The 27,857-nt window shown below is 46.4% G+C and overlaps 1 protein-coding gene and 1 long non-coding RNA gene across 8 annotated transcripts in view; one reads left to right on the top strand and one right to left on the bottom strand.

Moving 5' to 3' along the window:
• Positions 1 to 27,857, bottom strand: part of Fkbp5 (FKBP prolyl isomerase 5) — a 124,685-nt gene that overhangs the window by 11,401 nt on the left and 85,427 nt on the right. For all 5 annotated transcript variants that reach the window (XM_051153440.1, XM_051153436.1, XM_051153439.1 and 2 more), the window contains 4 exons: positions 21,510 to 21,652; positions 20,615 to 20,729; positions 6,604 to 6,760; positions 1,337 to 1,427 (listed from right to left, as the gene is read on the bottom strand). In XM_051153440.1, the coding sequence (XP_051009397.1) occupies positions 1,337 to 1,427; positions 6,604 to 6,760; positions 20,615 to 20,729; positions 21,510 to 21,652 (506 nt within the window). The remainder of the gene's footprint in view (positions 1 to 1,336; positions 1,428 to 6,603; positions 6,761 to 20,614; positions 20,730 to 21,509; positions 21,653 to 27,857) is intronic.
• On the top strand, positions 25,482 to 26,911 carry LOC127195846 (uncharacterized). 3 transcript variants are annotated; one of them, XR_007831402.1, is made up of 4 exons: positions 25,482 to 25,584; positions 25,697 to 25,724; positions 26,475 to 26,502; positions 26,839 to 26,911. It is a non-coding gene; the product is annotated as an uncharacterized LOC127195846 (long non-coding RNA). The 3 variants fall into 3 exon arrangements; XR_007831401.1 differs by lacking the exon at positions 26,475 to 26,502 and adding an exon at positions 26,307 to 26,334; XR_007831400.1 differs by lacking the exon at positions 26,475 to 26,502 and adding an exon at positions 25,781 to 25,808.

Below are 27,857 nucleotides of genomic sequence, written 5' to 3'. Positions count from 1 at the left end.
GCCAGCACACAGCTCTATGCAGATGATCCCTTCTGTTTCAGCCAACCGAGCACTGGGTCATAAGTGGTGCACACCACACTGGCCTCTGGCTTCCCTTTACTTTCTGCAGGCCAGGGGACTGAACCAGGTAGACTGGAAAATCAGAGGCCTCCACATCTGAGTCGGCCCAGTGACTGCAGGCACACTCGAGGAGCCATGGCAGCACAAGCTTGGTGCAGTGTGACAGTAAGAATGTTCCTCAAAAAGTGTGAAAGGAGGGTAGAGGTCCTTCTAGAAAGGGACAGGGAAGCATGAATCCTTGACAATCACCTGTCAAAGACTCTTTGGACTTCCTCTTAGCAATGAAAGTACCGAGCTTGGAGGCTTTCAAAAGAGGGTTACCCCCAAACAAGCAACCGTATGACGAAAGCACGTGTGTTAGGGAACATGGTGTGTGTGGGGGGAGAACCTTACTTGTTTTTTCTCCCAACTTTACAAGCTAACAAGGTGACGACTTCCTTTTGGGCTCTAGTATAATACGGAAGGCCACATGTCTAGTGAAAGCCTAGTGTGCAGAACATGGGGACATAATTTCACAGAAATAAAAAGTTAATGAGATGGGCGGTCCCAGGAGGGGTGGGGTGCTGGTCACTTGGGGCTATAGCTGAGAGCCACCAGAGGTGGCCCCGGTGGGAAGCATGTCCAAGGAAGCACACTAGTGGAAGCCACTGCAAACCCCTCTCTTTTGTTCTAGGACAAGCCTGGGGAGCAGGTTTGCTTCCTGTCCCTCCCTAGCTGCAGCCTGCGGGCCCTGAAGCGCAGAGGCTGGGACAGTAACCTGGAGCCACGGGGGGGGGGGGCAGGGGGGGCCTCCTGTGGAACATACAATTCGTTCAGCACTGAAAAACTGCACCCCAACTCCCCTAAGGAGCTACTTGGTAGTAAGTGAACTTTTTTGTCCTCAACTCAGGAAAAAAAAAGTACAATAAGAACCAGCCCAGAAAAAAATAAGGGAACAAGTCTTGGATTCCACTCAGAAAGAGAGAGGTGGGGGTGGGGAAGAGAGGGAGAGAGAGGGGTAGAGGGAGAGAGGGGGTGAGAGAGACACAGAGAGAGAGAGGGAGAGGGAGAGGGAGAGAAGGCTGACACACAGTAACACAATCATAAGAGCACCAGCTCCTCTTATGTGCCCTGTTACATCGGCTCCCCGTGCTCTAAGCAGAAGTGTAGGAACAAGAGTCATGGCCAGCAGCAGCAAGCACAGGAACAGCATCTGGTCAGAGCACCTGATGTACAGCTACCAGAAGGGGACGGAGACGAAGCCCACCAGGGCTTTAGAGAAGCTCGAGTCCCTTACCTTTTCGAAGCTCTTAAGCGTAACTTCATACATAAGCTCAGCATTGGGTTCAATGCCAAATTTCGGCTTCCCCGCTTCTCCAAAACCATACCTGAAATGGAGAGTAAAAAATAACACTTAGAAGAATTGGTGTAGTTCCAGGTACTTCCTCTGGTTTCCTGGGGCATAGAATCAGCACACGTCAGAGACCCAGAGACGGGGCAGAGGCTGCCCGGAAGGAGACATGCCCATGGTTCATGCTGTGGTTTTCTCAGCCGCGCTGCGTCTGGTTTTCTCTTAGCGCACGAGCATAATTCTTGGATTACTTGGGACAGCGGTTTTATATGCTGCTCAATAGTGATGTCTTTTTCTCTGCTTGGTTTTACACTTTTTTTTTTCCTTGTTGGTTACAAGGACTTTTTCCTTTTAAGGTTTACGGGCAGAAACGCCAGAGGAGTCCACTACTATAACCATTATAGAGGAGTGCCGCCCCCAGTCAGATACGGGCAACGCGTCAGCAAAGAAAAAGGTTCTCAGGGTATTTCTTAAAGATTTTAAAAGGCACACTAAGAAACAGAGTCCAGTGCCAAACCTAGAGGCATGCACACTTACTCCTCCGCAGTTATCCTGCTTAAAATGCAGTAAATACCCTTAGCCAAAACTAAGTTAAAAAAAAAAATAGACAAGACAAAATAAACTCCAAGGCTGTGTAAATTTCATTTTAAGGGCCAGGGTCTTGCTACAGCCTCCTGGGTACTAGTTTACTGGAGTATGCCACCACACCCGCTTCTGTAATCTTGTTCTGGGACTATCTTAGATATTAAGCAAAGTAATTAAACTTGGGAAGAATGTGTCTGCTGGGACAGAATCCCCAGCAGTCTGTCTGTCCATCTCAGGGATTCCCAACATCCAGAACAATGCCTTCAACCAGGAGCGGTGGTGCACACCTTTAATCCCAGCAATTGGGAGGTAGAGGCAGGAGGATGGATGTGAGTTCCAGGACAGCTGATGCTACATACAAATAGAGAGACGCTGTTTCAAAAAACAAACAAACTGGGGGCTGGAGAGGTGGCTCAGTGGTTAAGAGCACCGTCTGCTCTTCCAGAGGTCCTGAGTTCAATTCCCAGCAACCACATGGTGGCTCACAGCCATCTATAATGAGATCTGATGCCCTCTTCTGGCCTGCATGGTAGAGAACTGTATATATATTAATAAATAAATCTTTTAAACAAACCAACCAAACACAAAGAGCAAGCTCAGCATGAGCACGAAGCTCTGAGGAGTACCGTTCTTATTATCGTCTATGAGCCAAACTAGTCTTCAAGTATGAAATGGCCGGAAAGGCCAGTCAACCAGAAGGGTTAGGTCTGAAAGATGTCAAAACTGGGTTAAGGCTATCGATATCCCTATAACCCGATACCCTACTTGGGCCTTCTCTGAGGCCTGGGGCAGGGGTGGGGTGGGAGGTACACACCCGCTGCAGGGGTACGTCTCTACCTTCTGTTTGAATTTTCCAGGAAAACCTGCTTGCTCTCTCACCTCTATTGTTACACAAGAAAAGGAGCAGCTGGAGCAGAGGCACAGGCGCCTGGAAAGAGCTGGGTGTGGCAGTAATAACACCGTGCGTGCGAAGGATCGGCAGCAAAGGACCAAAGGAAAGGGTGCAACTAACTGCCAGCGGCCAGTTCTAGGAAATGGTGCCTGGTTTTCTCCCTGGGGGCTGGGGGTGGGGGGAGGCGTGTCTCAGAACTGCCTGTGGTAAATAAGGAACATCCCTCACCTGTTGCAAAGGAGGCAGACAGGTAGGGGCTTCCTAGGTCTGTTGCTGAGAGCTTGTTATGATTGGAGTCTTTGTGAAAAGGGACAAATGCAACCCAAGACCTGGCATGACTTTGGAAGAGTGGCACTTAATTGGATTGATTTTAAGCCTTCTTTGTCAGGGAAGCATTTAGCAATGCCTAGAGATATCTGGGTAGGGCTGCTGTTGGCTGGCAGAGGAGTCCAGAAATATAGTGCACATCCTCAAGGCACAAGGACAACCCTTGTCTGCCATCAGCAAGAATTATTCAGTCCAAAACATCAGTAATGCTAAAAAGGAACTGACACTGGAGGCTCCATGACAAGGGGGTGGCGATGGGTGGAGGGTGGGGTGTGGCGTGGGGGGTATGGAGAGTGTGGGGACTGGTCTGGAAGAAGCACAGCATGGTTACTACCAGTGGGATAAGAGAAGATTAAAGATTACTTGTTCCATCTCTCCTGGTTAAAACAAAGTAATTCTGTCAAGACTGGTAGAACATATCTTCCTGTTGAGGCTCAGGTGCAGATCCATTTGTTCTGGGAATGGCTGGCCTATTTTGTGTTAGAAAGATGCCAGACTTACACTGGCTCAGACTGGGCAAAGCAGGACCTGACTGAAAAATAAAAAGCAGAAATGGAAGTCCAGAGTCAACACCCCTGAGCAACAGCTGCTTTGGAGGGCAGATACACAAAGGCATGGAGGGCCAGCCGGCCTTGCAGTGTACCCCGACACTTGAAAGTTCTCCCTGCTGCTCCTTACAGATGAAGAAGCCGAGGCCAGAGAAATGTGCTTCCTGAGAGCTACACAGGCAGTGCAAAGCCAGAACCAAGCCAAGACCTCACTGTCCGGAGAAGACTGCCTACTGTTGTGACCCACAAAGTTCACAATCCACTGACTGTGCTCAACAGTGTGTGTTCTCTGGGACTGTTAACAAACAGGCATAAGGAAAAAGTTAAAAATTGTCTCTACTGAACCTAAAGCAGAAATCAGTCACAATATTTAATTATTTATTTGTTTGAGCAGAGCAAACACATTTTAGAAAAGTGAGAAAAACTCCTGTGAGTGGGAGGCCCTCCAAGAGTGGAACCATTTTGGCCAGTGTTATAGGACACTCCTCAGAAAAGATCCTGTGTGAGAGACAAAACTGAATCTTTGTTAGCTTCTTATGGAAACATCCTGCCAAGGAGTCAGGGATGTCAAGGAAGAAGTAGGGATGAGGCTGGGGGAGGGGAAGGAAGGCAAAATGCAGAAGACACTGAGAGTATAAATTTGATCAGCAGTTTATAGCAACTCAGATTTGATGGACTCTGAATAGGACAAGTCAATTCACTGCATGCACACAAACTATACTTGGCCATAGGACGTTCTACGCATGTGTACAGTATTACACAAGCACATGAAGGCAGTATAGAGAGCATAGGCCTTTAAATCCAGCACTCGGGAGGCAGAGGCAGGTGCATCTCTGTGAGTTCGAAGCCAGCCTGGTCTACAAAGAACAGCCTGGCTGTTCCAGGACAGCCAGGGATACACAGAGAAACTCTGTCTCAACCAACCAAACAAAATGTACTTGGCAGAACTCAATGTACCAACCAACCAATGCCCTGGAGATATACCAACACACACATTCTGCCACCCCCCACCTCCGCCCAAAACATGTGCGTATGAGGTATGAGCTCTCTCTCTCTCTCTCTCTCTCTCTCTCTCTCTCTCTCTCTCTCTCTCTCTCTCTCTCTCTCTCTCTCTCTCGTGCGCGCGCGCGCACACACACACCCCCCCCTCTATACACTACAACTTAGAAGAACTTGGCATTTTTTATGCTTGAAAAGATGTAAAACTCTACCATTTGTTCCAGAGATTTCTATATTCTTGTGGTCTAAGGGTACAATGAAAGAAAGCTATTGCAAAAGCAATAACAGCTAACAGGGGAGGGCTGACATGGGCAGGTGGCTGGCTAAGTGATCGCCTCATTACTCCATTCAGGCCTCTGCAACTATGCAGGACATAGGGGAGCTGGATAGCTTGCCCAGGTGCCACCACTGGTAGGCTGCAGAGAGCAGAGCTCAGCCAGGAGCGGCCAACAGTGCACACTGCGAGGAACTCACTGCACTAATCAGTAGAACCAGTTTGATTCGCTTTGATGTTAAACTTGAGACACTATCTTCCAACCAGGATAAGACTTAAAGATCTGGGTCATGTGTTTCTGAATGCTCACATTTACAGAGTGCCCTTAAAGAGCCAAGCTGTGAGAACACACACCTGAGACAAAGGCCACCTGAGTGTGGAGTAATATAGTTTTGGAATGTTAAATTATACTTGATTAGAGAAATTTAATCCCATCACTTGGGAACCAGATGCAAACAGATCTCTTTGAGTTAACGAACAGGCAGGGTTACATAGTGAGCACATGTCTCAAGAGAAAAAGAAGCCGGTGCGGTGGCGCACGCCTTTAATCCCAGAATTTGGGAGGCAGAGGCAGGTGGATCTCTGCAAGTTCCAGGCTAGCCTGGTCTACAAAGCAAGTCCAGGACAGCCAAGGCTACACAGATAGACCCTGTCTTGGGGGCAGGGAGGGGAGAAGGAGGAGGAGGAGGAGGAAGAAGAGAAGAAAAAGAAAAGAAGATGAAGAAGAAGAAAGGACTGTAGGTTATGAAGGACCTGCTCTGTAAGTAAGGAGGAAAAGCTCTTTCAGTAAAAAAGAAATAGCTTCATTATAGAGTGAACTATACTTCAGCGCAAACTTGAAGGACAGGACAAAAAGCACTGTGTTCCTACTGGTGAGGGCAGCCCAGTGAGTCTCATACTCCTGCCAGGGGCAATCTGTGCAGCCTCTGAGGCCACCCTGGGCAAGCATATGTACTTGCAGGCGGGCGGCATCCCTGGATTCTCTCAGGGGTCCATTTCTCAAGATAGAAGAGTTGAATTTATGGTATAATTTTAGATCTGAAAATAATAGGAAACATGTTTTCACAAGAGACTGTCAATGCCGGAGAGTTCCAAGCTTGGAAGTGCTAATGGCTATCCTTATGACGGGAAAAATTTAGGCAAAAATGAGTCATCTCCGCTGCCTTTAGATCCAGGAAGAACAAGCTGGCCTTTTCTTCCTTTAGGGACTCTATATAAGAATGTGGCCCAGAGTCAAGTGGTAGTAAATCATGCATTACTTCAACTCCCAAAAGCCTCCTGCTGAATTCAGAGAAGAGGAAAGAGAAGCAACAGAGCACAGGAGCCAGCCCGTCTTTGCTGATGTGGCGCTGTGGCAGTCGGAGAGAGCACGAACAAGGCTTGACTGTGGGTCCTGTTCTTAAACACACTTAGCTGAGCCAACTCGCCCGCAAACCTCTACAGTAGTGTGAGGCCCCAAACTGCTGGACCAAGCATCACCTGACTCAACCAAAGAGCTTCACTGTGACAACAAATGCTGGGTGAGAGAAACAGCAAGCGGGTCCTTGTTCCTCAGACAGCTCACTGTCCTGTAACGGGCGCCTCTTACCGTGGCCCAAGGTACAAAATGCACTGCTCTTCCCTCTGCATCTTCTCCAGGGCTTTGTCAATCCCAATGGGGATGTCGTGGTCCTCTCCCTCACCAACAACGAACACCACGTCTCGGGAGTCGAACAGTCTTCCTGCACAGCAGCCTTCCAGGTGGACTGAGGGTGAGGAGACAGGACAGTCACCAGCCGCTCCTCAGCACAGCCTGTCAGTGAATGCCAACAGTGCACAAGACACACACAGTGTCTCCTGGAAGCTTTGCCCACTCAGTCTGAGCGTTTAAGAACAAGAGTACTTTTTCTGTTTTAGGTTAAATGTATAGTTACTAATTTTCTTACCTGTAACCCAGGGTCAAGAGACACTGGCTTATTTAAACATACCATTTTGAGAATGCCACACGCCTAGTATTGAACATATACAATGGAGTAACCATCTGTAACAGTATCTTGGTTTCAGAGGCTTGCGCAAAAGTAAAGAAACAAAAAATAAAGCCTAGACTGGATGTTATTTCTCCAATAATGCAAACATGTTAGATGAAGTCAGCCAGTGTGTGTGTGTGTGTGTGTGTGTGTGTCTCTCTCTCTCTCTCTCTCTCTCTCCTCTTCTCTTTTTATGTGGTAACTCAGGCTGCCTGCCTGCACACCAAGTGCTCTTTGGTGTGGCAGTGGAGACTGAATCCAGGGACCTGTCAAGCACTCAAGCACTGAGTTACTTTTAGTGCTGGTGCTACACATGACTTTTCAGTTAGGTCTTTTACTCAGTAATAAAAATGAATGGTTTGTGAGACAGTCCAATAGCCACCACGATTTCTCTTTGATAAGAAAAGTATTTTCTACCTCAGATCTAGTAATTTCCTAAAATATTTTGTGACAAGGCTAGTTACTTCACTTTGTGTCAGTAATATGCTTTAGTCTTGAGAAGCCACCTTCTCTTAAACATTAATTCCAGGTCCTACAACAAGTATCCTCTCCTAAACACAATCCAGTTCGAACTTACCCCACTTTTACTATCTGACCTAAGCAGTCTCTTAAAGCCCTAACACTCTGTGATGCTGTCTCAGCCTGGAAACTAGCTTCAAAGCTGATTCCTGGTTAATCATTTGGTCAGATCACCTTTAGCCTAGGCCTGAGAAGGGAGACAGAGCCTGGAAGGTAAATAAACAGCAGTAAGCCATAGACACCGGGGCCTCAGGTCACCAGAGTCTCAACTTAGGACAGACACCAGCCTGTTGCTCGGACTGCTGTCAACCCAGGTCCCGAGTCAGTTCCTTCACATCAGAGGCTATAGCTAGCCTCGCTCTCAGGCTGTGACACAAGGCCTCTTGTTTTGTCTCCCACACTCATAATATATATGATGACCTCTATATATTATACTCACTTTTGGAATTTCTAGATAAAATAGCAGAAAACTGTCTCTCTCTGAGTGCCATGTGTAACATGAAAAGGAAACAAACAGAGCAGGCAGAGCACAGGACAAGAGGCAGCCCGCTGGCCAGCAGTGAACAGTACCATCAGCTTCTTCTATTTCACAGACGGATTCAACTTTATTTTAAAATGTGTCTACATCAGAGGTTTGGGAGTATGTCTGAGGATTTTGGTATTTTTTTCTGGAATAAAAGGGCCAGACAGTTCTTAGAAGGTTAAGTAACTCATCTGAGGCTGTAAGCCCAGGTACTCAAGGCAGGAGAATCACACATTCTCAGCCTGCCTCACATGGAAAATACCAACAGGGATAGCAACAGGGTACATCCTGGTGGCAGAGGACCTGAGGCTCAGTCCCCAGAACAATGGTAAATAAATATATGTGTAAGAAGCAACCCAAAAAATTTACGTTTATGTAACTACCGTCTGAGTTTAGACTAGTGGGTGGTACTTTTCATGAAAAAGATTTGTTGGACACAAGCCCTCTCTCCTGAGCACTGTAACAACCTCTCTAAATGTGAGATGTATCACCTAGCTGCTCACAACTTAACAGGTTTCTGGGGAGGGAATGCTGAGGTTTACTGTAGAGCATCACCTTCCTTCCTAAAATGGAGCGCCGTTAGTGGGAGGAAATTATCAGTTCATTTTCCACGGCTTTTGGTTGATCAAGTCTGAATTTATTTTCAAAACAAAAAGTCCAGAGACTTCTGCAAAGGATCCCTAGTTATATGTCAGTTTCCTACACTGATTTCTAGTATGTAATGTCTCACCTCTATGTGCACACTTACATACACAATAAATTAAAAAAATATATAATTAAAAGTCTTAAGTGCCATTCCCAGTCTGTAAATAACTCCAGAGGTTCTCTTTGCATGTGCTATCGCATTGCCGTGTGCAGGGCGATGACTGTAGGAAGAAAGCAAACAATCAAAGTGTAGCAATGGCATAGTTAGGAAAGCAAACGGCGTGGTGGTTAAAACTACCTGCAGTTCTTGCCAGGGACCTGGGTTTCAATTCCTAGCATCTAGACGGAAGAAAGTAACTGTCTGCATCTCCAGTTCCTGGGGAGCCAGTGCTCTCTCTTGGCCTCCCAAAAAGTACCTAACTGCATGCATACATTCAGGCAAACATGTACACACACATATAAAATCTTTTTTATTTGTTTGTTTTGTTTTTCAAGACAAGGCTTCTCTGTGTAGCCCTGGCTGTCTTAGACTTGTTTTGCAGCATGCTGGCCTTGAACTCACAGAGATCCACCTGCTTTTGCCTCCTGAGTGCTGGGACTAAAGGTGTGTGTCAACATGCCTGACTAAAATAAAATCTAAAAAAAAAAAAAAAAAAGATTTTATTATTTATGCATGTGTGTGTTTTGAGTATATGCTATATGTTTAAAAGTGCCCACAGGGGCCAGAAGAGGGTATGAGATCCCAGATTTGGAGTTACAGGCAATTTTAAGTTGTCCAATCATGTCTGGAAGAGCAGCAGCTATCCCAAGGTAGCTCAGCAAGTAGAGGTGTCTGTCTCCACCTGATGACCTGGGCCTCAGATGGCGGGAGAAGAGAATCAATTCCCACAAATTGTTCTCTCGCCTCTATGTGCACACTTACATACAAAATAAATAAATGAAAATATAGTTACAAACCTTAAGTGACATTCCCACACACACATATGAGCACCACTACCACCTCACAACATGATGTCGTTTGGGATGTCAGAGAGAAATAAAGTATCAGAGGAGAGTGGCGGGGTAGCTGGCTCCTAAACACTGGTGTGACAAGTCCTACAAGGTTGCTGACAAGAGCTCACAGCACCAGGTCCCTGGGAAGGCTGCCGCAGCACAGTAAGGAGCTGCTTTGAGCTGATATACGCAGGGGCACCAGTGCCTAGGAATCCCATATCCTCTGCTCTGTCTCTGGAAGACTTGTGGGTACTTTTGACTTTGTATTCCACAGTATAAATACTCACTTAATAAATATTTAATGCAAGCTACCCTGACTCACTTGGGAGCTCAGCCTCTAGAGCAGGGGAGGTCTGTTGCTAATCTCCTCCAGCATGATTTACAGGAAGTAAATGATCTATGACGTGCTCAAAGTGAACAGAAGTGCATACAGGATGCTTCTACTTAAGGCTTTTTTGGTAAAGAGAAATAAACAAGTTAAAAAGTGGCAATATTTTTTCCTGATTTAAAGTCTATGTAACCTGGAGGGGGGGGGGGTACTCCAACAAACACCACAAAGTCAAACCAAACCAAATTACCCAAGTTTAGCTGTGCAATCCGGAGTGTAACCACATCAAGTGAGCCTGGTCCCTGCAAAACATCATTTAAGCTGGGGCTCTGACTTATTGTTCTCCTACTGCCCTAGAGCAGTTTTGTTTTGAAGAGCACAGAACACCCTGTTCTGAATGTGGCTGGCACATGAACTCGATGTGCTGACAGCAATTTGTTCTCCGATTAAAATGGGGGGTGGGGGAAAGGGAAAGAACGCACAGCAGTAACAAAAACTGGAATGCAAGAACCCCAAAACTGTACAGCTTGTATTTCAGGAGGCAAAACCAAGGAAGAAGCTGCCTAACTTTTAAAAGAAGTGCTGTAAATGCCACAGCCTAAGCCGTCAGTGTCTGCTGTCCCCTTTCCAGTCACAGCAGCTGGTGTCTGGTAACTGTGCACTCTCCCCCAAGACGCCGCCTGGTCATGGGGCTCTGAATGGGGATATGCGTAACGGTGTGACTACTAGAAAAGACCGCTCATCTGGCTGGAGAAAACCAGGTTATGATGGCTTTCTCTGCAGCCCAATTCATGTGAAAAGAGCTTCTCTGGGTCCCTTGCCTGACAGGGCAGGGTTTCCAAGAGAGTGGATGTTACTAAGCCCCAAGAAGGCAAGCAGAGTTGGGTTTCTAAAAGCAGCCAGGCACATTAACACTTTCCTATCAGGTGTGGTGGTCAGCTTTCCACATAGTGCCTCTCTTTGTGCTCTGCATCATCAGTCTGCTCCATCTCAGGGGAGGATGTCACCGTGAGGTGGACACTAGCACAGGGCAGGCACCTGGGATCTCTCCACAACAGTGCAGGACCTGAGCCAGACCTCAATACTAAGCTGCCCATTCGGCTGCCCGGCAGCTTTGGATACAGGGTACCCTGCTTTTCCATGCACGAAGGGCTGGCACTGGCTAGCCTGGCACTGCCAGGATAAATTACATTCAAAAGCCAAGTGTACTTGGGAGCAGAGGCACTGCTGAAGAACAGCAGGGCTGCACAGTGAGAGGGAGGTTAAGAGCTACCCAGTGAGACCTGTTCTCAAGTAAACGAACAAAACAACAACAGGAGGAAAACTAAAGTTTTCAGGAGTTGGTGATATAATTCAGAGTGCTTATTTAGTACTCACAAAACACTAAGTGCAATTCTCAACACCACACAAAATAAATAATTAAAATTAGGAGTGGACACAGTAGCATGTGTAACTTGGGGGAAATCTGATCACCATTCAACTCAAAAGGCATAAAGGCAAAGGACCAGGAGTTCAAGACCAGCCTTAGTGGCATGAGACCTTGTCTCTAAAGAAAATACAGGGGCTGGAAAGATGCCTTGGCTGTTAGGTGCACTTGTCGCTCTTGCAGAGGACCTCAGCTCAGTTCCCAGTGTTCACATATGGCTCACAACTACCCAGAGGATATGATGCACTTCTGACCTCCTCAGGCACCAGATATGCATGGGGTACACAGACATACATGCAGGCAACACACACACATGAATACAACAAAAACAAAACAAGCCAGCCTTTAACCCCAGCACTCGGGAGGCAGAGGCAGGTGGATCACTGTGAGTTCGAGGCCAGTCTGGTCTACAAAGGAGTCCAGAACAGCCAAGGCTGCACAGAGAAACCTTGCCTCGAAAAACCAAAAAGTAGAAGAGAAAAAACAAAACAAAAAGGCTAAGCACTAAATTACATCACATTTGAACAGAATTGGCATTTATTCATTCACACATAAGCCAGCACTATATTAAATGCAGATATGGAGATAAACTCAGGGAATGGATTATATGGCTATCCGTCTATATCTGTAGCAAATTATCCTACACTGAATGTTTTATGACCACATATAAGCACTTGATGACTCCACACAGTTGTTAAGTATAAGAAAGATTCCCAGCTGGCCAGGACACAGTTGTACACTGCTTCTGTATACCACAATACTTAGCACATGCTCAGGACCCAAAATAAGTATTTATTTAATGACTAATCTAAAAATATGGCTTTTAAGGAAATGGTGGCAATTTTCACTGATTTATAGAATTTTCCTTTCTGAATCTATTAGTCAATACTCTTTTTTTTTTTTTTTTTTTTTTTTTTTTTTTTTTTTGCGTGGGGGAGGGGTTTAAAGCCAGAGTTAATCTGGGTAGCCTTGGCTGTCCTGGAACTTACTTTGTACACCAGATTGACCTCGAACTCAGAGATTCACCAGACTCTGCCTCCCGAGTGCTGAAATTAAAGGCGTGCGCCACCATGACCTGCTTTTGTTTTGTTTTGTTGTTCTTGTGGTTTCTTCCCCAGTAGTCTGATTTTAATAAGCTCCAGGAAGCTATCAAATCCATCACTGACCTGGAGTTTTTGATTTGTACAACTGTCATAAAATAAATGATGCATTGTTTGTTTTTCTTCTAAAACAACAACAACAACACCAGACTATTTTCTATTAGATTTCACTTCACCTTAAAGACCTGGAGATACTTTCTAAATCTAAAACGCATGAAAGAATACACAGTATACACTGCAGATTGAGAATATATTGTTCTGTGAGAACATAATGAAATGGCTTTAAAAATCTGTAATTTCTTTCTGTGGCCATTTGCTGACATGACTGAGTGTCTGAAAGGCATGTGAACAACAGAAGCTCACAGCTCTCTCAGACCTTAACATGAGCACACAGGAAACCTGCCCTCAAATTCTGGTATTTTTTTTTTGCTTCATTTATAAGGAACAAATAGCTTGATCCTGTTGTTTTGACATTATGAGTCCTAGTGCCTTTAAGAGATGTCATTCATTCATTCACTCACTCATTCCTTCACTCATTCATTCATTCATTCATTCATCCTTCCTTCCTTCCAATGTGAAGAGGTTGATACTGAGTGTTCCTCAGTGGTTCTCTTACCTTTTTTTTTTTTTTTTTTAATTGAGACAGGGTCTCATTGTGCAGCCCTGGCAGTTCTGGAACTCACTACGTAGACCGGCTGGCCTCAAACTCACAGAGATGCACTTGCCTCTGTCTCTTAAGTGCTGGCATAAAAGACAGGCACCACCATTCTAGGCTCCACCTTACTTTTTAAAACAGGGTCTCTCACAGGACCTTAAATTTATTGATTTGGCTAGATTGGATGGCCAATGAGCTCCAAGGGTCTGTCTCCCTTAGTTCTACTACCCCTACCAGCTTTTTAAAAAGTGTGTGCATGTGCCTGTGCACTGTATGTGTGTGCACACATATGGCTTAGGGGCTAGAAGAGGTCATCAGATGTCCTGTAGCTGGAGTTAACAGCTATGAGTCCCCCAACATGGATGCTGGGCTCCAGCCCTCAAGTGTGCTATTGCTAGACTGGATATTTTTCTGGTATACTCTACTATATTTTTAAAGAATTCAGCAATTCATCAGAATATAGCTACATGAAAAACTACTTCTGCTCAATGTCCTTAGTCATCAGAGAAATGCAAATCAAAACGATACTGAGATTCCATCTTACACCTATCAGAATGGCTGAGATCAAAAACTCAAGTGACAGCACATGCTGGAGATGATGTGGAGAAAGGGGAACACTCCTTCATTGCTGGTGGGAATGCAAACTTGTACAACCACTTTGGAAATCAATCTGGCACTTTCTCAGAAAAGTGGGAATAGGGCTTCCTCAAGACCCAGCTATCCCACTCCTTGGAATATACCCAGAAGATGCTCCAGCACACGAGGACATATGTTCGTTCAGCCATGTTCACAGCAGCCTTACTCATAATAGCCAGAATCTGGAAACAACTTAAATGTCCCTCAGTCGAAGAATGCATAAAGAAACTGTGGTACATTTATACTATGGAATACTACTCAGCTATTAAAAACAATGAAATTTTGAGATTTGCAGTCGAATGATGGAATTAGAAATGATCATCCTGAGTGAGTTAACTCAGACCCAGAAAGATATACAGGGCATATACTCATTTATAACTGGACACTAGCCCAACAGGGATGTCCCCTGAAAATTTTCACTTAGCAGGAGATTGGGGATAGATGCTGGGACTTGCTATTGGGATTCCACGTGAGAGAGGTATGGGAGAATGGGGAAATAGAAGGATCTGGAGGGTCCTAGAACCCTACAAAAAGACCATCAAGGCTGTGGATCTGGGCCCAGAGGGGCCTGCTCAAACTACTGTACCAACCAAGGACAATGCATGCAGTAAACCTTAACCCCCCTATTCAGATCTAGCCAATGGACAGCACATTCTCCACAGTTGTATGGACAGCGGGGACTGACTCTGACATGAACCCTATTTGACCACTTCCCCTTGGTGGGGAGACCTAGTGGCACTCAGAGGAAGGGGAAGCAGGCTACCAGGATGAGACCTGATAGGCTTTGATCATATGGTGGGGGAGGAGGTCCCCTCCTGTCACAGGCCTAGGGGAGGGGAATATGGTGAAAGAGGGAAGTGGAGTGGGAACAGGAAGATACAAGTGAGGGGACAACAACTGAGATGTAATCTGAATAAATTACTTTTTTAAAAAAAGGAAAAAACCTAATAAACAACAACAACAAAACAAAAACAAAACAAACAAAAACAAAACAAAACAAAACAAACAAACAAACAAAAAAACAAAAAAGAAAGAAAGAAAGAAAGAAAAGAAAAGCTACTTCTTGCCTGTCACTATTACCTGTCGTCTGCTCCGGCACATTCTCTGCGGCTGGAAAGGTTAGGCTTGCTTGATCCCTGTCCTCCTTACTGTATCGTCACATCTCATCTTTCTTCCCCTGCATCTTCTGAGATGCCCTTGCCATTGCTCAGACCACCAACTTAGATGTGGAGAGACTGTCCATCTCATTCTTCTGCCCTCCTGGAGTTTCCATATTTTAATTTTTAATTTTGATTTTTCAAGACAGGATTTCTCTGTATAGCCTTCGCTGTCCTGCACTCACTTTGTAGACCAGGAGATCTGCCTGCCTCTGCCTCCGAGTGCTGGGATGAAAGGCATGTGCCACCACGTCTGGCTTAGAGTTTCAATTTCAATGCACATTAATTTCCAGACTTTTAAATCCTCCTTTCCATTTTCAGAGTTTGGGTGGGTTTTGTTTGTTTTGAGTTCTGAATTGTCTCTTAAACTCCTTCTAATGACAGAGGTCTGTGTCTCAGCCACCCCTGTGCTGTCAGTTAGTCTCCCTTACACGTTTTCATGCCCGCTGACCAATCCTTGCTGTCTGTACATATACACCCAGGGAGGCTCAGGGACCAAATGACTGAAGTTCCCAGTCACTGTTTTTCTGAGCAGGCAACATGGAGGGCTATAGGTGAAGATTTCTTCAGAACTCATTAGGCTGGGGACAGCCCGCTGTGCTGCTGATGTATGGAAAAGGCTTCTTTCAAAGGCAGAACTCTTCAGCACTGTTTATTGTTGTGTAGAGCTGCCCCACCCAACACACATCTGTTTGAGAAGTTCAAAGACACTGTGTCCTGCTGTCCTCAGGCCAAGTCTAACACCTGCAGTCTTCTGGAGGCTTGTCCCTGCTGCACTCTGGAACCACGCAGGCTTTAGTTTTGGACAGAGGTCGCAGTGAGGCAGGTCCTCAGGCAGTTCATTTCTAGACTTTGGCTGTAAGCTAGAGTCACCCAGGAGTTTAAAAAAACATTTGCCTCTGCCAGTCTCTCCTTTAGACGTCCATTTAACGAGCTGGAGGCATGGGCATTGAGATAACTCTCATTCAGCCAGGGCTGCAGTTACTTATTGGCTTATTGGTGCAGCTGCCCCATTGTTTTATAGCAGTCCTGACAATTGCCCCACAGCCTGTTTTGGCTCCCTTGCACCAGCTGATTGGGAGCTTGGAGTTCTGCCTGAGCTTGTTGAGAGGAATGGTATGTACCTCTACAGACGTTTCCTCAATACCTGCTTTGGGCTGGATCTACAGAATACAGTTTCCATCTGTCCAAGTACATCTACTTTATATAGTTCATAAACTTGCATTTTTGGTCTTTCTTTCTTTTTTTAATTTTTTGAGACAAGGTCTCACTGTGTAGCTCTAGCTGTCTTGTAATTCATAGACTAGGTTGGGCTTGAACTCAGAGATCCTCCTACCTCTCCTGGACTAAAGGTGTGCAGCACTGTGAGCTTCTCCTTTAAAAAAGTAACTCCCTGACTCCTCCACCTTTTATTGGGTTAGGAGGTGGGTGGGAAGGGAAAGTCTCTCCCAGCAGGAAACTGGAGATTACAATTGGAACTCCTCTGCCCACATTCAGATGCAGCTGAAAGCACGGGGCAAAATAGCCCACACACCAGCACTCCCATCACCAACACTAACATGCAGACACGCAGAGGAGGGATGGGAGCTACTTTAGAACCCTACTTAACTGCAACTGGGCTGTGTGAATCAACAAAGCTTACAGGAGGCGTGTGGTGACTAAGACAGCAGGCCTCACAATCACACCAGTCAGAACCCTCGACTTCCTCATAAAAGGATAACCCTGAACACAAACGACAAGACAGCAACTTGGCAAGAAAAAGAGACGGTTTGACTGATTTGTAAAAGTGAGATTTTGATGAGTAAAAAGCACAATGCTTTGAGAAAAAACAAATTTCACAAACCTAAAAAGTGGCACAGATTATGATATTATTATTTTTTTTAATTTTTTTTCTTTTTTCTTTTTGGTGTTTCAAGACAGGGCTTCTCTGTCTAACAGCCCTGGCTATCCTGGACTCTCTTTGTAGACCAGGCTGACCTTGAACTCACAGCGATCTACCTGGCTCTACCTCCCGAGTGCTGGGATTACAGGCGTGCACCACCACACCCAGCTAAGATTATGATTTAATAGCCTTCCGTCCAGCTCACTCACTCCTCAAAAACAAAACCTATTACTATTAAGAAGATACAAAATGACAGTGAAGACTGCTACTAGAGATGATTAGGGTTAGGAAATGAAAGAAGTCAAGAATTCCTTGCAAGGCAGGGCAGGGGCAGGGGCAGGGGGATCGCTGCGAGTTGGAGGCCAGCCTGGTCTCCTCCAGGACAGTCAAGGATGCATAGAGAAACCCTGTCTTGAAAAACAAGAACAAAAACAAAACAAAACAACAACAATAAAAAGAATTCCTTTCCTTAAATCCAGTAAAAAGCAGCAAAACAAGTTATGTAAATACAGTATAGAGGGTAGGAAAAAAGTCTATTATACAGGATGCAGCCCTTTGCCACACCTATCACAACACAAACAGGAAGGAAACCAGAGAAAACTGGATGCTCAAAGCTGTTAGTGTTGCCTGAAAACATAAAACAGGCAGTAATTCCACATCAAGAGTTCAGACTATAACCTCGAAGCCCACAAGTTCCCTATGGTTGACCACCCCACTGTACCCCAAAACTCAACCTACCGCACTGTGTGACAGCTCAGCAGTGGTTTGATGCAGTGCTAGGACGGCATATGTAAACACACTGTGGGTATTCTGGAAAGAAGCTCCAGATGAGCAAAGGAAGAGGAAATTCAGGGTATGAGTGGAACTGTGTATCCTCGAGGTTTTTAAGAATTTGTTCTGTGAACGGGTGTTTTGCCTGCATGTATGTCTGTGTACCACATGTGTGCCTGCTCCCCTGAGAGGGCAGAACAAGGCTTGAGATCCCTTGGGACTAGAGTTGCAGACAGTTGTAAGCAGCCATGCTCATGCTGGGAATTGAACCTGGGTCCTCTGGGAAAGCAAATACTGCTTTTAACTGCCGAGCCCTACACTCACTGTTTTAAATAAACATGCAACAGATACAGAAACCCACACGATGCTCGTCTACAATTTTGAAGTGTATTTCCGAGCTCTGTCTGCTAAGATGCTCTATCCAGCAGCATGACACAGGAGCACCTGACTCAGTGTCTAATTACTATTTCCCATGAAAGGAAACAGCACTCCTGGGAAAACAGTTGACCCCAGGACTGGGACAGGAATCTTTTTTTTTTTTTTTTTGGTTTTTCGAGACAGAGTTTCTCTGTGTATAGCCTTGGCCATCCTGGACTCACTTTGTAGACCAGGCTGGCCTCGAACTCACAGCGATCCGCCTGCCTCTGCCTCCCGAGTGCTGGGATTAAAGGCGTGCGCCACCACGCCCGGCTTGGGACAGGAATCTTTAAGTGAGCCCAGAACAGCTCACAGTATTACAAAGTCACAAACAACAAATAAATGCAGCACTGCGGTGCGAAGAGGTGACGGGAGGGCGTTTCCAATAGCCAAACCTAGGGCAATTTGAGTACCAAGTAAAAAGGTCTTACTGGAGGAACAATGTCCCCGGTGTATGCTGACAAAAGTAAACAGCTGAGGGCTGGAGGGATGGCTCAGAGGTTAAGAGCACCGGCTGCTCTTCCAGAGGGTCTGAGTTCAATTCCCAGCAATCATTTGGTGGCTCACAACCATCTATAATAAGATCTGGTGCCCTCTTCTGCTGTGCAGGTGTATATGGAGGAAGAACACTGTATATGTAATAAATAAATCTTTTTTTAAAAAAGTAAACAGCTAAATAAACACAGGGAGAAGGGACAGATCTTCCTTGCAGTAGAATTCCACCTAATAAATGTAAGATGAAAACACAGTTATTACTGGGTGGTGGTGGCGCACGCCTTTAATCCCAGCACTCAGGAGGCAGAGGCAGGTGGATCGCTGTGAGTTTGAGGCCAGCCTGGTCTACAGGAGTCCAGGACAGCCAAGGCTACACAGAGAAACCTTGTCTCGAAAAACCAAAAACCAAACCAAACCAAACCAAACAAACAAAAAAACCAACCCACAGTTATCATAAACCAAGTACCACAGTAATAACTTCTCTGTGCTGTGCTGTATCACTGGTGGATGCGGGGTGTGAGGTAGGGTGTAAAGGGAGACATTTGTGGTTCCCAACATCCCTTTTCCTGAAATACCCAACCCTTAAAAAGGATAACCTGACAGAAGAGAAACACGGAGACTCTACCCTCGCCCAGTGGTTGCCAGCAGCCAAGGCACCACATGCCTCATGATGGTGATGAGCTAAAATGGGCACAGCATCACCCACAGGGTATTTTCCAAAAACACCAATGTACTTACTCATTGGGGACGGACTACCAATAGAATGCTGTCCCCAAAAGTGTCAGCGCCATAGCCAGCAAGATGTAGGGTTGTAGCTTACCGGAAGGAAATAAAGCCATGAGAGCCAAAAGCAGCTCCAGATTCTGGATTTGAATTCAGAGCAGAAAAGAAGTTACCGTGGTAATGGGTGTGGGTGTGAATGGTACTACAGCAACGCTAACTGCCTGACCTTAAAAAGCAAATCAAAACAAAACATTGTGAATCATTGGCTCTGGAGAAGTTCCCACAGCACAGGGAAAAGAAAAAAAATTGGAGTACAGATTTGAATTTTTCATAATGAAAGATCAAAACACATTACACATAAGTTTTTTTTTTTTCCAAGACAGGGTTTCTCTGTGTAGCCTTGGCTATCCAGGACTTACTTTATAGACCAGGCTGGCCTTGAGCTCACAGAGATCCAAGTGCCTCTGCCTCCCAAGTGCTGTTTGAAGAAGTATGTCTTCTTACAAGTCCCTTTTGAAGATCAGCTAAATAGCCACATCTTCAAACACCCACAGTGCAGAAAGCTTTCATGAACTGTCAAGTGTGTCAGACACACAACAGATGCTGAAAAGAAAGCAAGGAAGCAAAATCCTGGTCCTCAGGCGGATGGACAAGCACTGATGCAATTAAGGTAGCAACCAACACACACAGTGTGCTCAGGGAAAGGCTCAACTTCCCAGTCTTCAAAGGAAGAAGTAAAATAGCTCCAGGTTGGCTTGGTAACCGGCAAAACAGTACAGGATCCCAGGCCACCCCACACAGAGTGAGCTCCGCTGCCCAACTCCACTGCTCTGTGCTCAGTAGCTCTGAACCTTGGGCCATTTACAAGACATCACTGAACTAACTTTCCTCATTTGGAGATAATAAATCTCACCTCCTAATACTGTGAGAAAGGAGAAATAAACACCCTGCAAGGATCTGAGGAGTGAGAATTCGTTGGCAGACAGGACTACTGTTTATATACTTTTGAGTTTATGGATGGTTTGCCAGGTGCCTGGAACACACATTGAATTAGTATTTACCAAGCGAAGTTACTAGATGAATGTTGACTCTGAGATCAATGTATTTAGTATTTTACTTTTAATGTTTTAATACTGTGTGTGTGCACACCATGGAGGCCAGAAGAGGGTGCTGGGTTCTCTGGAACTGGAGCTGCTGACGGATGCTGAGTCACTGGGTGCAGGTCCTCTAAGGGAGGCAGCCGGCTCTGAGGTGAAGTGTGTTTGTTTACCTTGGCCCTCGACACAGTGTGGAGGAGTGGCTTCTGGCCGCCGCAGCACTCACCTTCTACCGTGGCTCCTTCGTTTGGGTTTGAGTATCCCTCGCCTTTCCGCTTGATTCTACGAATAATGCCCGAATCTTCAAATAGATCCTCTCCTTTGAAATCAAGGAGTTCAATCTGGACAGGGAACGATGAAAGCCAGTTTACAAACAGTTGTGTTATGAACCTTAGGCCGAGTCTCTCTCTGTATGGCTTAGATAAGGCAAAGTGGAAACTGAGAGCACCACCTGCTGCAATACTTGGAAAGAACGCCGTGTAATGACGCCGGCTAGGTCTGCATCCTGTGGGGCTGCAGTGCGAAGACAGACAGGAAACACTAGGACAACTGCCTTGTGGGCAAAGGCCAGAGCTACGAGGCGCTGGCATAGAAGGCTCTGTCTGACTCTGAGGACACCAGTTTTCCCACCCCAGATTTGTAAACTTTCCACTTTAAAATGTAAGAGGAACCTGGCCTTCAGCTGACTGAGACACGCTTTTCACTGTGTTAAAGATCAAGCTTTGCCAACGAACGATGTGTAATTAGTTCAACACAGTGCACAATGTAACACCATTCACTGTTCCTGATGGGGACTGAGGGGACAGTCATAACCCCTCACGACTCAACATTCGTCACCACCATTTCCGGCCTGCCAGTTTAGAGCACGTCTTACCTCCCTGCTGACCAGAACCTTTATTTCTACATCCTCCTCTGTTGTTTGTTTGGATATGCCTATTTTGTGCCAGAGACATATTTCTAAGAAAGCACTGGCACATCCCCCGGGTGTGGGAAACAATTCAAGAAGTCAAGCTCCAAAACAACTGAACTGGCGTAGGCTCTCGGCAGCAGGCTCCGCTTCTCTCCCACTGCGGCAGCACAGCACAGGCCGGCAGGGCAACACAGACAGCACACGTACTTGCCTCAAAAAACAGAGTTGCGTTCGCAGGGATTTTCGGGAGGCTGCCAGTGGAGCCGTAAGCGTACTCTGGTTTACACAGTAAATGGCAGATCTCTCCTTTCTTCATGGTGGACACCCCAACGTCCCAGGCTTTGATAACCTGGCCTAAGAGAAAGCAAGACAACAAAAATCAAATCTGTAGAATCCTAAGAACTATAAAATTGGGGGAATGTTTTCCTCCCTTGCCAGTTTCACAAACTCAGCTTTACTGCTCAACTGTAGGACCACAGCAGGTGACCTGTGTGTTGTCAGTATTTACAAGCTGTTGTTCTGCTGTTTTGGGTCAGTCTCATAATGCAGCCTAAGCTGGCCTAGAACTCCCAGTTCTCCTGCTAGATCACTTCTGGGGTGACAGGCATGTGTGTCACGCTTGGGTGATGCTCATAGCTCTTATCATGTGCAACGTTAACTGTCTCTCATTTTGGAGCTAGAGAGAGCTTAGCAGTTGAGAGCACTGGCTGCTCTGCCCAAGAACTTGGGTTCAATTTCCAGCATCCACACGGCAGCTAACAGCTACCTGTAACTCTATTTCCAGGGGATCAGATACACTCACAGAGACATATATGCAGGCAGGACACCAATGTACATAAAATAAAAATAATTAAAACAAAACAAAAAAATTATGTCTCATTGTAGTCTCAAACTCTTTGGGAAGCAATAGAAAATTTAAGCAAAAACAACAACAAAAACACACCTGATATGTTATGTCAGTCAAAACCTTAAACACTAGCCCACAAAGATGTCTCAGTAGGCAAACTGCTTGCTGACCTGATTTTGATCCCTGAGGTTCATGTAATAGTAAGGACAAACTTATATTTCTGCAAGGTTGTTCTCTGATCTATACACACACCCGCATACAAATAAAATAAAAATAAATGTAATTTAAAAATTAATAAAAATCAGGCTAGAGAGACGACTCAGCAGTTGAGCTCACTAAGCGCTCTTCTAGAGGATCCCCAAGTTCAGGTCCCAGGACCCACATGGCAGCTCGCAGCTGTCTGTAACTCTAAGGTCTGACACTCTCATATAGACATACATGCATGCAAAACATCAATGCACATAGAATACAGGTAAATAAATTTAAAAGACATTAAAAAAAAAAAAATCACTCAAGTATGTAAAGACCAGATAAGCAATGAGCCTCAGAGAAAATGGAGTGACACAGAACTGGACCCAGTACATTAGGGTCAAGGGACCTTGTATGTATGAAAGCAAGCAGAGAAAAAAACATTTGCTACTTGGAACTTCAGCTTAGTCTTTGTTTGTTTGTTTGTTTTTGTTTCTCTGTGTAGCCTTGGCTGTCTTGGACTTGCTTTGTAGACCAGGCTGGCCTCGAACTCAAGAGATCCACCTGCCTCTGCCACCTGGGATGAAAGGTGTGCACCACCACGCCTGGCTGTCAGCTTAGTCTTTGTTACATAACTTAACATCAGCTCCAACAATTTTACATAATACTTACTTATTATTAAGACCTGATATGCCAGGCATGGTGGCATCACAGTGCAAACCTGTCTCGAAAAACCAAACCAAACCTATAAAAAAACCCACATGTGACAGCATATTATACATTCAACTCTGAACTGCTTTTCACTTAACAACTTTGTCTTCTTTCTTCATTACTAGAGGAAGAACATGCCTTTTAGGGGTTACAGTGCTGAATTCCAACCTCAGGTCTGCCTTTTACTAACTTTGAAAACCCATGCAAATTTAATGTTTCCTGACCTGAAAAGTGTCCTAAGAGCACCTACTCCAACTGCATGGCACAGTGTATACAGTGTCTGGCCTTTAGCACAATCCAGTAAAAGAAACTTGCTACCATAACAATTGTCACCATAAACAACCCCATTTCTGGCTTTGGACAAGGTCTTATTTCTGCCTCAGCTTTTTCACTGCTGGGTCACAGACAGGAAGCTCCATCCCCCTCTTCTCACTCCTTGTGGTCTACGTAGGATGAGTGTAAGGAGTGTGCACAATATGTGCCTGTGCCACAGTGCACATGTGGAGGTCAGAAGGTGATTTTGTAGAGTTGGTTTCTCCTTCCATCTTTGACGGCTCTAGGGGTCATGCTGAGGTCACCTGGCTTATGTGGCCTGCCTTTACCCACTGAGCCCTCTTACTATCACACTGCGTGTGTACACGTGAAAGTCACAAAAACTGGAGGGAAATGGTGCTACTAATATAAAAAGCACACCCTTCCCACCTCCCGCACAGGAGCCTGCAATGCTACAGGAAGACACTTGCAATGTCATTGAAACAGGCTCTCCCATATCCAAAGCTGACTTCCACTCCTTTGTTATTAAGGGGAGCCCTGAGCCCCTCCTCTCCCTGCCCCCACATCTTTAGTGCGGGAATTACAGGTGTGAACCACTTTACCACTTCCCCTGACCTGATTTCTGAAAAGCAGCACCAAGAAACCACTGAAACATAGAGAACACATTTAAAAATGTGTGAGATCTTTGCAACCAAGGAGATTAATTCCTTTAAATTATATGCATAATTTTTGCTTGTTTGTGTATTAATTTTTTACATGCCTACTCTTAATTTTTTGTTAATTTGTTTTTCGAGACAGGGTTTCTCTGTGTAGCCCTGACTGTTCTGGACTCACAGGGTATTGGGATTACTGGCGTGTGCCACTGTGCCCGGCTTACATGCCTAGTCTTAAAACTGAGATGAAATCTGGGTGTGGTAGCACATACATGTAATTCCAGCACTCAAGAAAACAGAGACAGGTGATCTCTGTGAGTTCGAGGCCAGCCTAGTCTACAAAATGAGTCCACGATAGTCAAGGCTACACAGAGAAATCCTGTCTCAAAAAACCAAAGACCAACCAACCAACCATGTAAACAAAAACAAAACAACAACAAAACCCTGGGATGATTCTTTATTTGTCTCTGTAGCTTCTCAACACAGTTCACATTATAAAAGCACTTTTCTTTCCTTTTTCTTTTTCCCGAGACAAGGTTTCTCTGTTACAACCGAGCCTTGGCTGTCCTGGACTCACTTTGTAGACCAGACTGGCCTTGAACTCACAGTGATCCGCCTGCCTCTGCCTCCCAGGTGCTGGGATTAAAGGCGTGGGAAAAGCACTTTTCTTGATAATGTCTGACCCTTTATTAACTATAGTATTCCATTTCTTGTTTAGGTTACTGCTATCTTTACTACCATCAAATTCAAATGAACAATTTTGTATCTAACTCTGTGTGGCTTTCTTCACACAGTGAAAGTCTATAGCTGATATGATCAGGATTGGTTGGTTGACTTAAACTGTTAAGTGAAGAATCATGCAAAACAACATCTATATGCCTCATTTGAAAATGTAAAACACGGACAGCTTATTGACTCATAATATGTTTGTGGCTGAGGCTTCGTCTGTGACTGTGGCTGTTCCCTGACTGTGGATCTGATACGGGTAATCAGTGTGCTGGCTCCTAAGAGTTCTGAAGGCGTCTGCTTTAACTGTTCTGTCCACTTCTATTCAAAGGCATTCGAGAATGCTTTCAGCATGCCCCTAAGATCCTTCTAGAGTATTCTTCAAGTTTCTCACAGACAGTGCCTCTTCCTCAATGTACCTGGAAAACATGCACAGGGGCAGTTAGGCTTCAGATGGTGCTTAGCAAGAGAACCAAGAATGCAGGCCTTGGCACCTGCTAGGTGCTCAGACACAGGCAGCTGGGTGCTCACACACAGACACAGGCAGCTGGGTGCTCACACACAGACACAGGCAGCTGGGTGCTCAGACACAGACACAGGCAGCTGGGTGCTCAGACACAGACACAGGCAGCCGGGTGCTCACACACAGACACAGGCAGCCGGGTGCTCACACACAGACACAGGCAGCCGGGTGCTCACACACAGACACAGGCAGTTGGGTGCTCACACACAGACACAGGCAGCTGGGTGCTCAGACACAGACACAGGCAGCTGGGTGCTCAGACACAGACACAGGCAGCTGGGTGCTCAGACACAGACACAGGCAGCTGGGTGCTCAGACACAGACACAGGCAGCTAGGTGCTCAGACACAGACACAGGCAGCTAGGTGCTCACACACAGACACAGGCAGCCGGGTGCTCACACACAGACACAGGCAGCCGGGTGCTCACGCACAGACACAGGCAGCTGGGTGCTCAGACACAGACACAGGCAGCTAGGTGCTCAGACACAGACACAGGCAGCCGGGTGCTCACACACAGACACAGGCAGCCGGGTGCTCACGCACAGACACAGGCAGCTAGGTGCTCAGACACAGACACAGGCAGCTAGGTGCTCACACACAGACACAGGCAGCTAGGTGCTCACACACAGACACAGGCAGCTGGGTGCTCACGCACAGACACAGGCAGCTGGGTGCTCACGCACAGACACAGGCAGCTAGGTGCTCATACACAGACACAGGCAGCCGGGTGCTCACACACAGACACAGGCAGCCGGGTGCTCACACACAGACACAGGCAGCCGGGTGCTCACACACAGACACAGGCAGCCGGGTGCTCACACACAGACACAGGCAGCTAGGTGCTCACACACAGACACAGGCAGCTAGGTGCTCAGACACAGGCAGCTGGGTGCTCACACACAGACACAGGCACCTGGGTGCTCACACACAGACACAGGCAGCTGGGTGCTCACGCACAGACACAGGCAGCTGGGTGCTCAGACACAGACACAGGCAGCTGGGTGCTCAGACACAGACACAGGCAGCTGGGTGCTCAGACACAGACATAGGCAGCTGGGTGCTCAGACACAGACACAGGCAGCTAGGTGCTCAGACACAGACACAGGCAGCTAGGTGCTCACACACAGACACAGGCAGCTGGGTGCTCAGACACAGACACAGGCAGCTGGGTGCTCACACACAGACACAGGCAGCCGGGTGCTCAGACACAGACACAGGCAGCTGGGTGCTCAGACACAGACACAGGCAGCTAGGTGCTCAGACACAGACACAGGCAGCTAGGTGCTCACACACAGACACAGGCAGCTGGGTGCTCAGACACAGACACAGGCAGCTGGGTGCTCAGACACAGACACAGGCAGCCGGGTGCTCACACACAGACACAGGCAGCCGGGTGCTCACACACAGACACAGGCAGCCGGGTGCTCACACACAGACACAGGCAGCTGGGTGCTCACACACAGACACAGGCAGCTGGGTGCTCAGACACAGACACAGGCAGCTGGGTGCTCAGACACAGACACAGGCAGCTGGGTACTCACACACAGACACAGGCAGCTGGGTGCTCACACACAGACACAGGCAGCCGGGTGCTCACACACAGACACAGGCAGCTAGGTGCTCAGACACAGACACAGGCAGCTGGGTGCTCAGACACAGACACAGGCAGCTAGGTGCTCAGACACAGACACAGGCAGCTGGGTGCTCAGACACAGGCAGCTGGGTGCTCACACACAGACACAGGCAGCTGGGTGCTCACACACAGGCAGCTAGGCCTGCGTTGTCTGAGGTTGCCTGGGGCTCACAGCACGGCCATGGCATTCTCCCGTTGGACACAAACAAGCTTATAAAACACTAGCATCAGACGAGGTCACTGAATAACCACCACAAACTCAGACAAAACAAGAACACTTAAAATTTCATCTAAGCTTCGATTAAAAAAATAAGGTCACTGTGCACCCTACAAAATATCAAACAGCCCCCTCTCCTGGCTGATATGGGCGACTATTGCACCTTACCATAGGTCACTCTAGTTTCAGTCAGCTCCAGGCAGAAGTCTTCATTCTCAACACAGGATCACCCCATATCCTAACTGTCTAATCTAGAGCAAAGCCCTGCTTGTTCAGAACTCCCCCAAATCACACGGCATTCCAGGTCACTATTGGGCACTGTGTGTGTGTGTGTGTGTGTGTGTGTGTGTGTGTGCATGCGCGCCCACGCACGCATGCGCACACTATCACCTCAAGCCAGTTGTGTCACTCACAGTATGTGCGAGTGGAACTAGTGAGCTAAGCTTGCCGAGCACACTCCTTAACAGGAGGGCCAGGGCACGGACATTACAGAGCCTCTTTGTCTTTAGGATCTCTATCTCGCAGATACAACATGCCAAAAATACATTTTAAAAAGTTTTTCCTACATTTTGACCTGGGACTTAATTTTACTACCTCAAACACAATTTATCAATTCTAGGAGTTCTATTCAATTAGTAACAAAATGTTAAGTAATATGTATTTATACCTCTTATAGCTATAAAGACAGAGGTAGTTTGTATTTAAATGCGGGGCTGGGAAGCAGCTCAGCAGGGCAGGTGTGAGGCCCTGAGTTACAGCCCCAGCTGTAGGCAAACCTGGTGACAT

The sequence above is a fragment of the Acomys russatus genome, chromosome 11 (genome assembly GCF_903995435.1).
Source record: "Acomys russatus chromosome 11, mAcoRus1.1, whole genome shotgun sequence".
NCBI classification, from domain to species: Eukaryota; Metazoa; Chordata; class Mammalia; order Rodentia; family Muridae; genus Acomys; species Acomys russatus.
This window is presented reverse-complemented; position numbering and strand designations above follow the sequence as displayed.